At 38.2% G+C, this 13,753-nt stretch overlaps 1 protein-coding gene across 3 annotated transcripts in view; it reads left to right on the top strand.

Moving 5' to 3' along the window:
* RABGAP1L (RAB GTPase activating protein 1-like) overlaps positions 1-13,499 on the top strand; it is a 521,731-nt gene extending 508,232 nt beyond the window's left edge. For all 3 annotated transcript variants that reach the window (XM_004688498.2, XM_012729024.1, XM_004688501.2), the window contains 3 exons: positions 2,169-2,240; positions 7,015-7,212; positions 8,391-13,499. In XM_004688498.2, the coding sequence (XP_004688555.1) occupies positions 2,169-2,240; positions 7,015-7,212; positions 8,391-8,543 (423 nt within the window). In that variant the 3' untranslated portion in view covers positions 8,544-13,499. The remainder of the gene's footprint in view (positions 1-2,168; positions 2,241-7,014; positions 7,213-8,390) is intronic.
* The last annotated feature ends 254 nt before the right edge of the window (positions 13,500-13,753 follow it).

Genomic DNA, 13,753 nt, shown 5'->3' on the forward strand with positions numbered 1-13,753 from the left:
CTTACATGGGAAATGAGAAAGGGAAATGATGTTTGAGCTGTGTTTCAAAGACTACATGGGATTTGGGTATTTGAGATAAAGAGAGGAGGGAAATTATGAAAGGGGAACTAGTATGTGCAAAGGCACAGAGGTAGATTAGCAGACAGAGATCATTTTGCTTGGCAAGAGTTTCATGTTCAGAAGAGAAGCAAAGATGAGTCAGGCCCAGTTCAGGGAAGGTGACCAGGGATAGAATGAGGTGTTTGGGTTTTATTCTGTAAGCTGTAAGAATATTTGAGCAGAAAAGGAGCTTGTGTGATCATGGATATATTGTCAGCACTCATACCAGTGAGAAATGTGGAGCCAAGTAGAGCTAAATACAGGATGCAGAGCAGTGAATGGCTAAGGCTAATTCTTGAATTAAAATAAGTGTTAATGAAAATAGAGAAGAGGAGGATAGTCATTTTTATTGTTAGACATTGAAGATGATACTGAGATTTGGAATTTAAATAATTGAGAGAAGTGTGTTAGATAGTAACCACACAAGAAACAGAAACATTGAGGACCCTGTTATGGAATTTGCCACCACTACAAATGCAGTTTTTTCATTTCTCAAGTCACGGGTGCTTGAGACTATTCTGTAATATCTAGCAAGCACTTTAGGTAATGTAAAAGGCATGAGAACCATCTGTTTGAAAATAATTAGGACATAAAATGCAATCTACATGCAAACCTCATTTGGAATTGGCTATTACTGGCTCTGTTTCAGAAGTTTTTGGTTTAAAAGGTATATGTTTTGCCAAAATTAGGAAGGTATGTTTTGCCAAAATTACTTTTTAACATCAGTCAATCCAGTCCTGTTAATTGTTTCTAGGCTTGAATCTGGAAAAATTGGACACTAAACCCAACAAGCAGGCCCTGGTCTATAGAACTGTTTGAGTAGCAAGGACTTTGTTAAGTGTATGTTTTAATAATACTGTTTTTGGTCTAAATTGCACTTAAAATTTGATATCCCCTAACTTTTATTTTTCAAAAAAGAAAGATTCTTGTATCACTCAAGGGATTTGATCTTCCAGTTTTTTTTTTTTTTTTAATTTTTTTTTGGTTTTAAAAGCACTTCTACCTGTCCTTAGTATTTGTTAGCACTTTATTTCAGAATCAGTAATAATGAAACTTCTTCAATGAGCACTTACTGTACCGGCCAGTTTCTATACAAAGCCCTTTACATACTTTGTACTCTTAAATCATGAGTATGCTGACATTTGGAAAGATTTGTGAATTTGCTAAAGGAAGGACACAATGCCAGAGAGCCGAAGAGCCATATTTTAGGCATTCCAAGTGAGGCCTTGCCAAACCACTTGATAAAAAAGTTTTAGTCTTTATTATTTTCTGCTAATGTTGACTTTGTTTTGTATACATTGCCACTTTTTGTGTGTGTGTGTATGTGTATTTAAAGAGCAGGTTTAAAATAGACAACGTGGCAGAAAGAGCTGTTCATGTCATTTTTTTTTTTTTGTCTTAAAGATTTATTTATGCACACAGGAACTGGGGGTGTATCCAGTTTAGGGTGGGGGACATGAGAGGACTCACCACAGATAAGGAGCAGAACAGGCAGATCGACTGAAATACACTGCTAAGGGGAATATTGGGTAAGACAGGGGAGGTCTGCTGCCCTATGTAGGTCACCTCCCTGGTAGGGGATTGAACTCACACAGCCAGCAGATAACTAAATAGTGCTGTGCTCTAACCCTCTGCACCACCAGGGAGGGGCCTGTTGCCACTTCTTAAGGAAGCTTTTGTCATTGAAAACAGAGTTGGTTCTGTCACATGGAGAGAAACAGTTTCTGGTTCAGAGTATTCCCAGCACAGTGTAGCTACTCAATAAAGATTCTAGAGGTCGATTCCAAGTGAAGATAGGAAGTCACTGGAGCTAGTCACAAAGGCTAGTGAGAAAGACATCAAATCTACCCCAGGTGCTTCTCTGTTTACTAAGATTGAGACATACTTTGCACTGAGGCCATAGTGTGCTCTCTGCTGCTCATTGCGAAAGTGACTGACAGCGCTGCTCATTTGCAAAATTGCTTTGAGCATCAAAGCTGCTTGAGTAACATAAGAGTTGATAAACAATTATGTGCATGTATTGTAAGCAATGGTATATTTTCTAATAAAAATCCTTTTTTCCCCCATAGATCTGTTCCCAGTTAAGTACCAGACTAGAGAAACAGCAAGCAGCCAGCAAGGAGGAGCTGGAAGTGGTAAAGGTGAGGAAGAGTGAAATAGCCCTGCAATAGCAGCCATCCAGAGCATAGTCTTGGAATCTTCCCTGCCCGGTGGGAAGATCCCAACACAAGCTAATGCCCAGAGAAGGCAAGACAGCTTGTGCACAGCACATATACACACCTTGCTTGAAAGGATTTGAGAACTGTGGACAACAGTATCTCTCTTCTGATTGGGATGTGATTCTCTTACTTGAGAGCAAAGTTTATACTCCCATGGGTGTTCTGGGCTGTCAGATGCAGGTGGTAGGAGTTTAGCATTGTCACAGGAGGTCCCTGGTCTTGCCTCCATGGTAAAAATGTTTATCATCCAGATGATTTCCTTGAATTTGATGTGGCTTTAGTTGGTGACCCGACCGTCCCATCACCCCATCGCTCTCTTGAACAGGAAACATCATGGCAGGATAGAACTCAGCTGAGAACCATGCTTTGGGTAACTGACTTCTTCCACCATTTTTTCTAGAGGTTGGGTTTTAATGAAGACCTGTTGCATTTAGTCTATGAGGCCCCCTGGTGGTAAAACACCATAGTTGTTTATCCAGCTGAAAAGCTTTTCAACTGTAGAAATTACATTAATACAAATGTACTGGTTTTCTTAAGAAACAATTTGGCACAGTCAACTCTTGTGTCTGGTGATACAGATACATGACATAAATGTTTCTGAAAATATTTAGGATTAATACTAGTAAATAAGTGCTTTCTAGTCACGTTAGCATACAACAACTTAAATTATTTCACCTTAATTTTATATTCTGTAAAATAGATGTAATATTGCCTGCCTCATCATGTCATTTTGAATATTCAATAAGGTAATGTATCTTAAGTGCTTGACTTAGTGCTTGGCACACAGGGATGTTCAATAGATACATATTTTAATGAGTCATAACCTGGAAATTTGAGGCATATAAGCTGAAAATGATCCTTATAATTACTTTGAATTCCAAAAGTATCTTTATTTCATGTTATAAAACATCAGTGTGAGTATCACTAGTGACTGTAGAGTTATAGTGACTATAGAGTTGGTGGTTCCTTCCCCACACCTGCTAAAGTTCTGGATTCCTATCTTCCTTTCTGGTCTACCTTTGTCCCTCATCCTCATCCTTTATCATTCTTTGCGCATTTCAGATGTCCTGGAATAAAAGGATGAACTATCCTGAACTAAAATCTTTCTGGAAATAAAAATGAAGCAAGAATTTTTATTGACCACTCAGTTCTACTATATGCACAACTGTTAGAATTCTTCTTTTTACTTAAATTATCCATGACAAAGAACTTAGAATTATCCAGAAGAAGCGAGATATATCATACATTTGCATGTGAGATATTTAGAAAATAATTCAAACGCGTATAAGTGCTGAGTGGTAAGACACTGACAGACTGTAGAGAAAGCATAATTATAGGAATCAAAGATGATACTGTGGAGGAGGCTGCACTAAAGTAGGGTAGAGAGCATTCAGTTAGGAGGATTTCAGGACAATCTGAGAAAAGAGTGAAGTAGAGTGAAGAGCCAGGAATAGGAATGAGCATTTTGCATCTCATTCAGGGAACTGATACGACTATCATGTAAAGAATAGAGAGGTATACTGGATAGGTGAGCAGGATATCTCATGAAAGACTGATATTTAAGAAGAGAAATTTAAACTTGTTAGAACTAGAATTAAGAATAGCAGCTAGTAAATACTTTCTGTATGCTCTTACTTGTATTATCTACTAAACCTTCAGAGCAACTTGAGAAACTATTATGTCTTCATATTACTCATTTGTAATACAGTCTATTCATGATTGACAACTACTAAATATTTACTCAAAGTAACATACCTGATGAGAAGTAGTTCTGAGATTTGAATCCAGAGTCAAACTCTAAATTGAAGACCCTTAGCCATTACACCATGCTCCCTCCTCTTCCAGCGCTACTTCCTCTACATCTCTTATTTGGTAAGATGCAATAGTTCTGATTTTTCCACCCTACTGTAATAATCTTCTTCTATCACTGTGCCCCTCCAGTTAATTCTTTGCACTTAAATCAGAATGAGCATAACCAAATGTAAATTTGACAATATGTGTGTCATTTTAAAATTAAATTGGCCACATGAAGGAACCCCCAAATAGCTTAATCAACTTAAACGCACATATGTTGTTTATCTCATGTCACGGAAGTCTGGGACGAGAAAGGTCCTTGATTTCATCAGTGATATAAGCTCATCAGTTATTAGTGACCCCCATTGTCAGCTATATCCTTAAGGCCACCTGAAAGTCAAATCTATCAACTGGAGTCTCCACTATCCACTATCCACTATATACGTCAGTGGTAGTCTTTTAGACCACAGGTGAATACTAGGGCCTCCCTCCAAATGGGTGAATTCCAAGTAGTTTCTCAGAACTTTCATCCCACACTTACATATGAGAACTTACTTTTATGAATACACCTAGTTTCAAAGGATTTGGGGAAATGGCATCTTTGTAACTGGGATATTGCCAGCCCACGCATATCAGGATTCTGTTGCAAGGAAGGGCTGTGTGGATGGGGGTGGGAATCTGTAGCCTCTACTGCACTTCAGTCTTTGGCGTGTCTGTCCGATGGCAGCTTCACCAGCTCCTCACTCTGACTCCAGTCCATAGCTCAGGTTTGGTGAAGTGAGGAAATGAGTTTTCTATGGTTTAAAGTCAGGATTTTATAACCTCTAAGGGCCTTTTCAACATAGTCGCGATAACTCTTCTCACTTCATCCTTTCATCATTGCATCACTTTCTGTGTTTGAATCATCTCAAAAGCCCTGCAGTTCTCTAAAGGCTTTTGAAACATCCTCTTCTCATAAGATTATTTCTTTGTATGGGTCAACCAGTAACAATGCTTACCCAGCTTGGTAAACTTTTGGTCATTTAAGATGAGACTCAAATAAAAAACCACCACTTTATTTTTCATTTAATTTTTATGAAGTTCAACTCATAAAGCAACTAAATGCTTTGTGGACTTAAAAAAAATAATAAAGTTCTATTGATTTTCACGGGTTGGTAATACTCTTAAGTTTCAGGAATACTGCTTCATACCGTGAGGTGTGTCTATCCCTCACCACAGCCACCAGCTAAGTTCTAGCATTTTTCACTTTGTCAAAATGACTTGCCTACCCATTCTTTCCATCCCTCTTCGATTTCCCCTTACTTTTTTGACTTCAACCTTACTTTTCACTGCATCTAAGCCACTACTTAACATTTTAATTAGTCACCACCTATATAATGGTACTAGTTTTTGTGCCAATATTATCCCAATTATTATTACATCCTCATAAGAGAGTTACAGAGTATCTTTTAGGTGTCAAATATTAATCAGGCAGTTATCTGAAGAGTGAACTATGGGTGAGTTAAAAAATTAAATCAGGGGACCCTCTCTGGTGGTGCAGCCGGTTAAAGCACAGCATAAAGAAGCTTAAGCCACTTCCGCATGAGTTTGATCCCCGCCTGCCCCGGAGGTGACCACATGGCGAGGCAGACCTCTCCTGACCCGCCCGCTGCTCCCCTCAGCAGTGTACTTCGTCGATATGCCTGTTCTGCTCCCAGTTCTGTCTCTTGTGAATCCTCTCACCCTCCGCATCTCTGGCCTGTACCCCTGTTCTGTACGAATAAATAAATCTTAAAAAAAATGAAATCAGGGCCTTCCTGGTGGCCTAGGGTTAATTCTTAGCACTATCATCACTATAATGTGAGTCTGATTCCTGGCCAGGGAACTCATCCATATATGGCACGGCAGACCTCTTCTGTCTCTCCTACTGTTCCCTTAACAATTAATTTCAGTAGATCCACCTGTTCTCCTCCCCACTCTGTCTCTGGTGAATCCTCTCACTCCTCCACCACACCTCTGGTCTATACCCCAGTTCTTCTATACAAAAATAATATTAAATTCTCTATACCATTTAAAAAATAAAAAAATAAACTAATGGGGACTGAGAAAGTAAATTAGGAATTCAGATTCGGGACCTGGCTGTGTCACAGGAAGACTTTAATCACCATCTGAATGTGGGATTCAAGAGAAAGTAGTCAAAAAAGGACACCAGAGTTTTTAGGCCTCAATGGTAGAGATGAGCTCTGTGACACAGAAGTGGGGCCATGGATACACTGAGTTGCTTGTAATAGAAAGTCAACATAAAAATATACTATGGTATCTTCTACCTCTTAACTATCTTTTGAGTTATTTTAAGAAAACAGTAGCACTGTTGTCTTGAAAAGAGTTGCTGGATGCTTTAACACACGAGTCAAGCAGAATTCAGCATTACCTTATTTCTTTGAACAACAATCATCTTTGCTTATTGCTGAACCAGAAGTATGTATCATTACTTGCTGACAGGATAGATATAGGTTAGTCACAGTGACCTTCTCGGTCTACCCTTAGGTAAGTTTTGTACATCTCAAGTTTTTTCATTTCTGAAATGAGGGTTAGGCCAGTGTCCAGTCCCACAGTTGTGCCCAGATGTGGAGCAGATGATGTGGATGTTGGCATCTTGGTGGTATAAAAGTTCTATAATATATTTCAAAGCCATGCTAGAATTCTTCTTATCCCCGTGGTCTCTCTAGAAATACTTTAAGAGAAAGGAGGACCTGTCTTGAGCTTTGTGCTGACTGTAACCATTTGGTTGCAGCCTAAGCAAAATAACCATCTTTAGAAATGGCCCTGACTCAGATGAGAGGAAGCAGCAAGTCACATTGCTCAGGAAGTGACTGGTGCATTGAAACACCACTTGATGTTGGATCTCTTTTGATTATTTCAGGGTAAAATGATGGCATGTAAGCACTGCAGTGACATCTTCAGCAAAGAAGGCACTGTGAAACCAGCAGCCATAAGCAGAGAGGACCAGGGAATTGAATCAGACGATGAGAAAGACTCACTAAAGAAGCAGCTGAGGGAGATGGAGCTGGAATTGGCACAAACCAAACTGCAGCTGGTGGAGGCCAAGTGTAAAATCCAGGTAGGTGATTTGATAAAAAATCACTAAGGGAGAAAAAACAAGTAATGATCCAGGCTGTTCTAGTACTTCAGAATATACCTGTCTAGCTCAAAAGTGGCCTCCTGATGGCCTAGGGGTTAAATCTCAGCACTATCACTGCTATGGCCTGAGTTTGAGCCCCGGCAAGGGAGCTGACCCACGTGGCGCAGCAGACCTCTCCTGTCTCACCCGCTGCTCCCCTCAGCAGTGTTTTTCAGTTAGTCTGCCTGTTCTGCTCCCCATTCTGTCTCCAGTGAATCTTTTTAACCCCCCTACTTCTGGCCTACACTACAGTTCTACACAAAAATAAAAATTTTAAAAAAGATGTTGCTTTTTGTATGATGAACATATTTTCTGTCCTGCCATGCACAATCACATTTTACACCATTATTCTTAAACACTAACATAAAAATAATTTCAGAGAAATTTAATAATAAAGACTCTCTCTTATGAGAACTTACCTTATCTTGACATCCTTTTCTCTCTGAACTCAGGCACTTTGGCAGTGAAAGGTTGGACCCGTACGTGATTCTCTTTAGCAGTGGAGCTTTGGCAGACTCCCAAGATTTCTTTGGAGTTTATTTCTATCTTCTCCTGACTTTGCCATGCCTCTTTCCCCATAATTTCTCTCCATATTGGAGGAAAACGTAATTAGAAAATAATGCTAATGACTGAGAGACTCTCTTACCAGTGATCCTTACCCACTGCCATATCCTCCCTGGCCCCAACAGTCACTCACTGGCTGTCCTTTCCTCTTCTGCCTTGGGCCTTATGCCATCTCAGGCAATGCCCATGTCTTTGAAATTGGAGCTTACTCACACCCTATAAAATCCGATCTTTCCCTATGCTTGTGTTTATTTGTGATTTTAAACATATCCTCTCAGGTTGCAACCTGAACTAAATTTGGAACTAAATTGCATGAGCGGGGAGGTAAAATGGAGTTTAATTACACTATTCAACAAAAGCATATGGTCTAGCTTTTAGAAGTAACTCACTTAGCTCTAAACTTTTTTCTTGTTTTAATAGCCAATTAAACCTGTGCTGGGTTTTGTGGGAGAAAAGCTATAGCTACATAAACCTGGGGATTCCAGAAAGCTGTACTCTAACTTTTTTGGCAGAGAAAAAGCATTTATATAACTCAGATGATTTTCTTTAATTAGGAACTTGAACATCAGCGAGGAGCCCTTATGAACGAAATCCAAGCTGCAAAAAACTCTTGGTTTAGCAAAACCCTGAACTCTATCAAAACAGCTACGGGTACTCAGCCACTGCAGCCGCCACAGGCCACCCAGCCACCCAAGGAGAGCACATAGTTCCAGCCTCTCTTGAGCACCAGAGCACAAAGATCAAAGCGACAGAAACCTGGGAGGCTTCTCCCTGGTATTCCTTTGAAGGGAAGTAAAGGAGGCCAGAAAGCAAGCCAGAATCTTTCGCTAGCTCTCACTCTTTCTCATAAGATACTTCTCAAAGGGATGGTATCTCAGTTGATCTGATTTATGTTGAATACCTATTTTCGAACTTTCCCATGGAAGACCATGTTCAGATCCATCATAGCATTGCTCATTACTTTATATGCCTGACGTCTAGTCGGAAATAAGTAATTCAGAACCTAATGCTTTTCATTTAGAATTATACGTAATTATTTTTCTCTTACTTAAGAATGGAGATGTCTTTTATCCAAGGTTGAAATGACAGGAAGATATTTGTCACAGCAGACACACAAGATAAAAAAAAAATGATATCTAAACCATTTAACTTTTCAGAAATTATTCAAGGAAAGCACACTGTGGTAGCTGGTCACAATCACTGTCAGGTTTCCTCCTGAAAGGGAATTTCTGGGTAATAAATATCCTGTTTAAAGGAAAGAACAGACCTAGGGGGTTGACCAGTCCCCTGGGAATTTCTCTTGGGGGCATCTGGAAATAAGAGCATGGAAGAGGATGGGCTATTGAGGACACACACTAGACAGAGGAGCGGGGGCCTTGTGAACAGAATAAAAACAAATCATGTTGGCCCTAGCATTCCAAAAGGAACTTTCAAGAATTCCACATGGAATTCCAAGCTCCTAAGTATGCCTAAGTGACTTCTGCACATGTAAAGTCAGAAAAGGATCTTGTGAGTGGCAGCCTTAGTGGACCTTTGCCAGAGGGGCCAAGAATGGTCCAGGTTCTGCAGTTGTGCTTAATACAGGGACTGTATTCCACTCTGTTCTATTCTGTGGAATAAAATACCAGGGACGGAGCATTCCATTTAATGTTCAGATATTCGTGCTGAGAAAACACTAACATACTGTAGCTTTGTTAAACTTATGAAATGGGAATTAGAGCTCAGCTTCACATCATCTTAGTTTAAAGTTAGGCAACGTTTCCTGATTTCTGTAGCTTCATTAAAATATTCCCTGCTTTCCCTTAGATGAAAAGATGCAAATGCATTTGTAACATTTTTGATCAAATATTTTTAAAGATCTTTATAGAATATTCATCTCATGGAATGGTAAAGCTATTGTTTAAAAGTTGATGGAAATATTTTATTCAATTATATTTAACATGTCTATATAAATCGTCTGTGTCGGGAAGTCCTTTGGTAAGGGCAAAACTAACTTTTCCATTTTCTGAGCTATTTTGGAGGCCTTTGGTTCTATTATGCCAACCAAACTACTGTCAGCTATGTATAGTGATATTATTGATACTCATCCTTGACTGCATTGTTGACCATATTTTTGTAAAGGATCTTGAACTCTTGTAGTGCCAGAGTGATTCTCATCTGTGCCATATGTTGTATTAAAAGTAACACGTTCTTGGAAGTAAAAGTCAAGTATGAGCCATGTATAACCTAGGAGTGTGCACTGCAAGTAGATCATAATGGATCCGTCCTCTAAAATTACTGTTACACTCAGAACTGAAGTCCTCTTCACTCTTCAAGTGAAGAGGGTTCATAACATCTATGCCCCATAAAACGGGCATGGCTGTTTGTTATTCTTGGTTGCACTCATCAAATAATACAGATGTTATTGTCTTAGTATCACCTTTTATGATAACACTCATTTCTTTTTACCTAAAAGGAAAATAGCCTAGCATTCCGAGTATCAGTGTTGACTTTAGCATTCCCTTGCTGGTGGTTAGAAAAGATACCTTTTTTTTTTTCTTTCTGTAAAATATAATGGCTAGAAAATTGCATCTTGATATTTGTTTCTGTAACTCATTCAGTCATAGTGTTAGCTTTACTGGTACTTTAAGCTTTGATTCCGAGAAGCCTTGTACAGTTGCCTTACCAACAGGCCAACTAAATTAAAGATGTTCTTTTTGTGTTTGTGAATCTCATAGTGTCACTGCCCCCTTCTACACTTTTTAATTTCCATAAATTATGCCTAAGTTGCAGTTTTTCGTAAATGGAAGTTGAGAGAGAAATAGAATGGTGCTAGCTGGGTGTACATGCCTGGGCACTTGGCTTCATTTCTTAGTCCCTTTTTCTGTAAACAAAATTTAAACAGTTTTTCTTTAAACAGAATCACAGGTGCATATATTCCAAACAGTTGATAAGTCTGTATTTTGTCTTTTCTTTAAATTCTTTGAAAAGATCATAGTGGCAGACTACAGATTTTGTGTCTTCCCCAGTTCCATGTTATACTTTGAACTGGCACCGTAGATCTAAATTGTCCCTCAGAGCAAGGCCTCTGGGTCAGTAGTAACAGGAAAGATAGAAAAGTCAAAATTTGGTGTATAATATGATTATTCATATAATAACACTGTCCCAAGCCATAAATCCTTCCCCATGTTTGCTTGAAACTCATATATTCTAGCATTGAAATGCAACTGCTAGCTTTAATGTTACTTACTCTAAAATGTATTTGAGAATTTCTATTCTTGTCTTGAATTTCATTAGAAAGAGATCAACCAGCCCAAATATCCAGGAAATTTTCAAATATTTTAGAGTGCTTTTCATTTTAGGATACATTATATACAGTATTCCTCAAGAAATCCACCATTTGCCACATTCTAAAATGTGGTGATTTTTCACTGACTTCTGCACCATAAAGGGATGAGATTTAGCTTGATAATTCAGTACATTATCTTTTATTTATTGAGAATCTTGTTTAACACATTATTTAGAGCTGAAAGAAGCCAAGCTGTATTTTGCAGTGCATATGATTGCTAGCTCCTCACGTCCTGAGGCATGACACAATTTGGTTATATTTAGTTATGTATAATTGAGTGCAAATAAATTCTCAGTTACCTGATGTTCTTTATATGAGTGCCTATCAGAAACGTGAACAGGAATGTCATACAGACCTATGGCCTATCTCTTTTACCCTCTCCTAGCTGTTCAGTTAACAATTTCTTCTTCACTGGTTTTCTTAAATTTCCCTAGTAAAGTGGAAAAGTAGTCTTTGTGCTGTTGTTGGGCTATTTAATAGTATTTATCTTGTTTTATTTTTTCAAAATTTCATTCAAACTGTGTGTTATTTATTTTTCTCAAGTCATACTCCATTTTCTCAAAAAGCATTTCTTCGCTAAAGTGTTAAAACTAAGAGAATATATGCAGTTTGGGGCATAAGAGATAAGAGTTAAACCCTTAAAGGAGTTGATCATTCCCAGGATGAGAATCACATATATAACTAATGTGAGGGATTGAGTTTTCTTTTTCTTTAGCTGAAGTCAGTCTACTAATTTACTAAGGCAGCTGAGTTCAGGACCTCTTTTATGATGAAAGGAACTTTTAACAAATTTAAATACCTTATTTGTTTTATATGGCTTATGTTTGTTTTATCGTAAAGCAAGATCATTCTAGTGTGTAACTTATCCCTTAAAAACAAAAGGCACTTCTGAAATAGCTCTGATTCTTTTGCCTCAATTACAAGTAAATCAGACTAGACAAAGTCTGTTGTGATGTGAACACTGTTAGGAGTGTGCGTGTGTGCGTGTGTGTGGTTGGTGGAGTCATATAGGACTTTCCTGCCTCTTCTGTAAAGCAGGTATTGAATACTCACATGGTGATTAAGCTAGAAATTAAGCCCGATGACAGCTTGATGCCCTGCGTTTCCTTCCAACATAGATAAATGCTCCTGGTCACCAGGCTGATGGCCGCATTGAATATTGATAGAACCACACTAAAACATCCTTTCCTATAGTGGCTTCCATATAATATAGGCAAGCCTTTTATCTTAAGAATTTGCTTGTCATTCACAACCACCATTGCGAGTACTAAAGTGGGCTGCACCTCAATAGGAGATAATTTTGAGTTTTAATGAGAAAACTGGATGTTAATGACTAGTTTGGTGACTAGCTTGGTGGCATTCCTTCTTCTGTGCTTCCATCTAAGAACTACATCTCAGCTTATTTTCAAATTAATTTTATATGTGCTGTAAAAACACCTTTACCATGTCCCATTTCTCCTCACCTCCTTTCCTGGTTTACCATTAGTGCTATTCTGAAAAAACTTAATCTCAGAACAAAGAATCATTGAGTAGATAATGTACATTAAAAGTTACTTTGATTTTTCATTGGCAATAAGTTAACATGTAAACTCTTTTCCATTTAATGTAAATTTTGATAACTATATATTATATATGGAATAAAATATAGGAAACTGAATCGTAAGGATATAAATACATCAAGACTCTGGTGTCATGAAAGCACAAGAATAAAGCTTGGAGATGGTCCCAGAATCCAAGATGTCCCAATAGCCTTTTGCATCAGTTTCTCTATTTTTGGTATTTTGCATAATGTATGGATCCTTATTTCAAGTGAGGGAAGAAGTTTCTCAGTTAACCACACTTCCTTTCTTGCAGCTCCTACCTTTCTTTTGCCAAGGAGGTAGTGGAAATTCTGTACCATCTATTTTTATGAATTCTAATGATTTTGCCCAAGAGTTTTCTAATATAAACGGGTTCTACAATAAAGGAGAACCCAACAGCACTAATTGACTGCAAAGGAAACATTAATAAGCAGTCTCCCTCTATAAATACTGACCAATATGATGTTTCCATAATTCCATGTATTATGTATAGTACACACTATAAATGTAAATGTAATGCTTGTTAAGAAAAGTGCAATTTATTGTACATTGTCCCAACAAATGTTTACTTTTATAATCGTTATGAACTTGAATTAGTATCTTGTTTTCATGTGTGAATGAAGCCTTGTGAAATAAATTAAATGCAACCAAAAAGGTAACAAGGTGACTGTTTTGTGAGCCAGTGATGTTTCCAATGCTTTGTGTTGCCCCTTCGGCCCCCATTGAGCAGTAATAAACATTTGTTCTGAAGTTCATATGTCTTTTTTTCTTTTCTAATTGAATTTATTCAGAATCATCTGAACCTACTGTTTGTGTGTCAACAAAATATCTGGAACCCCTGTGTAAATGAGGTTAGGTGAATTAACGAGTTACAGGCTTGCACAAGTCAGAAAAAGACAGAACCCATACTATCTTGTCCTCTCCCACTCTTTACTTTTCCTGCAGCAGTGAAAGGGGGATTTACCTAAAGGGGCCAAGAAAGGAATCAGAAGTTCACAGTTACCACCAT

The sequence above is a fragment of the Condylura cristata genome, unplaced genomic scaffold (assembly GCF_000260355.1).
Source record: "Condylura cristata isolate star-nosed mole 26May11 unplaced genomic scaffold, ConCri1.0 scaffold00024, whole genome shotgun sequence".
In the NCBI taxonomy this organism is placed as follows: domain Eukaryota; kingdom Metazoa; phylum Chordata; class Mammalia; order Eulipotyphla; family Talpidae; genus Condylura; species Condylura cristata.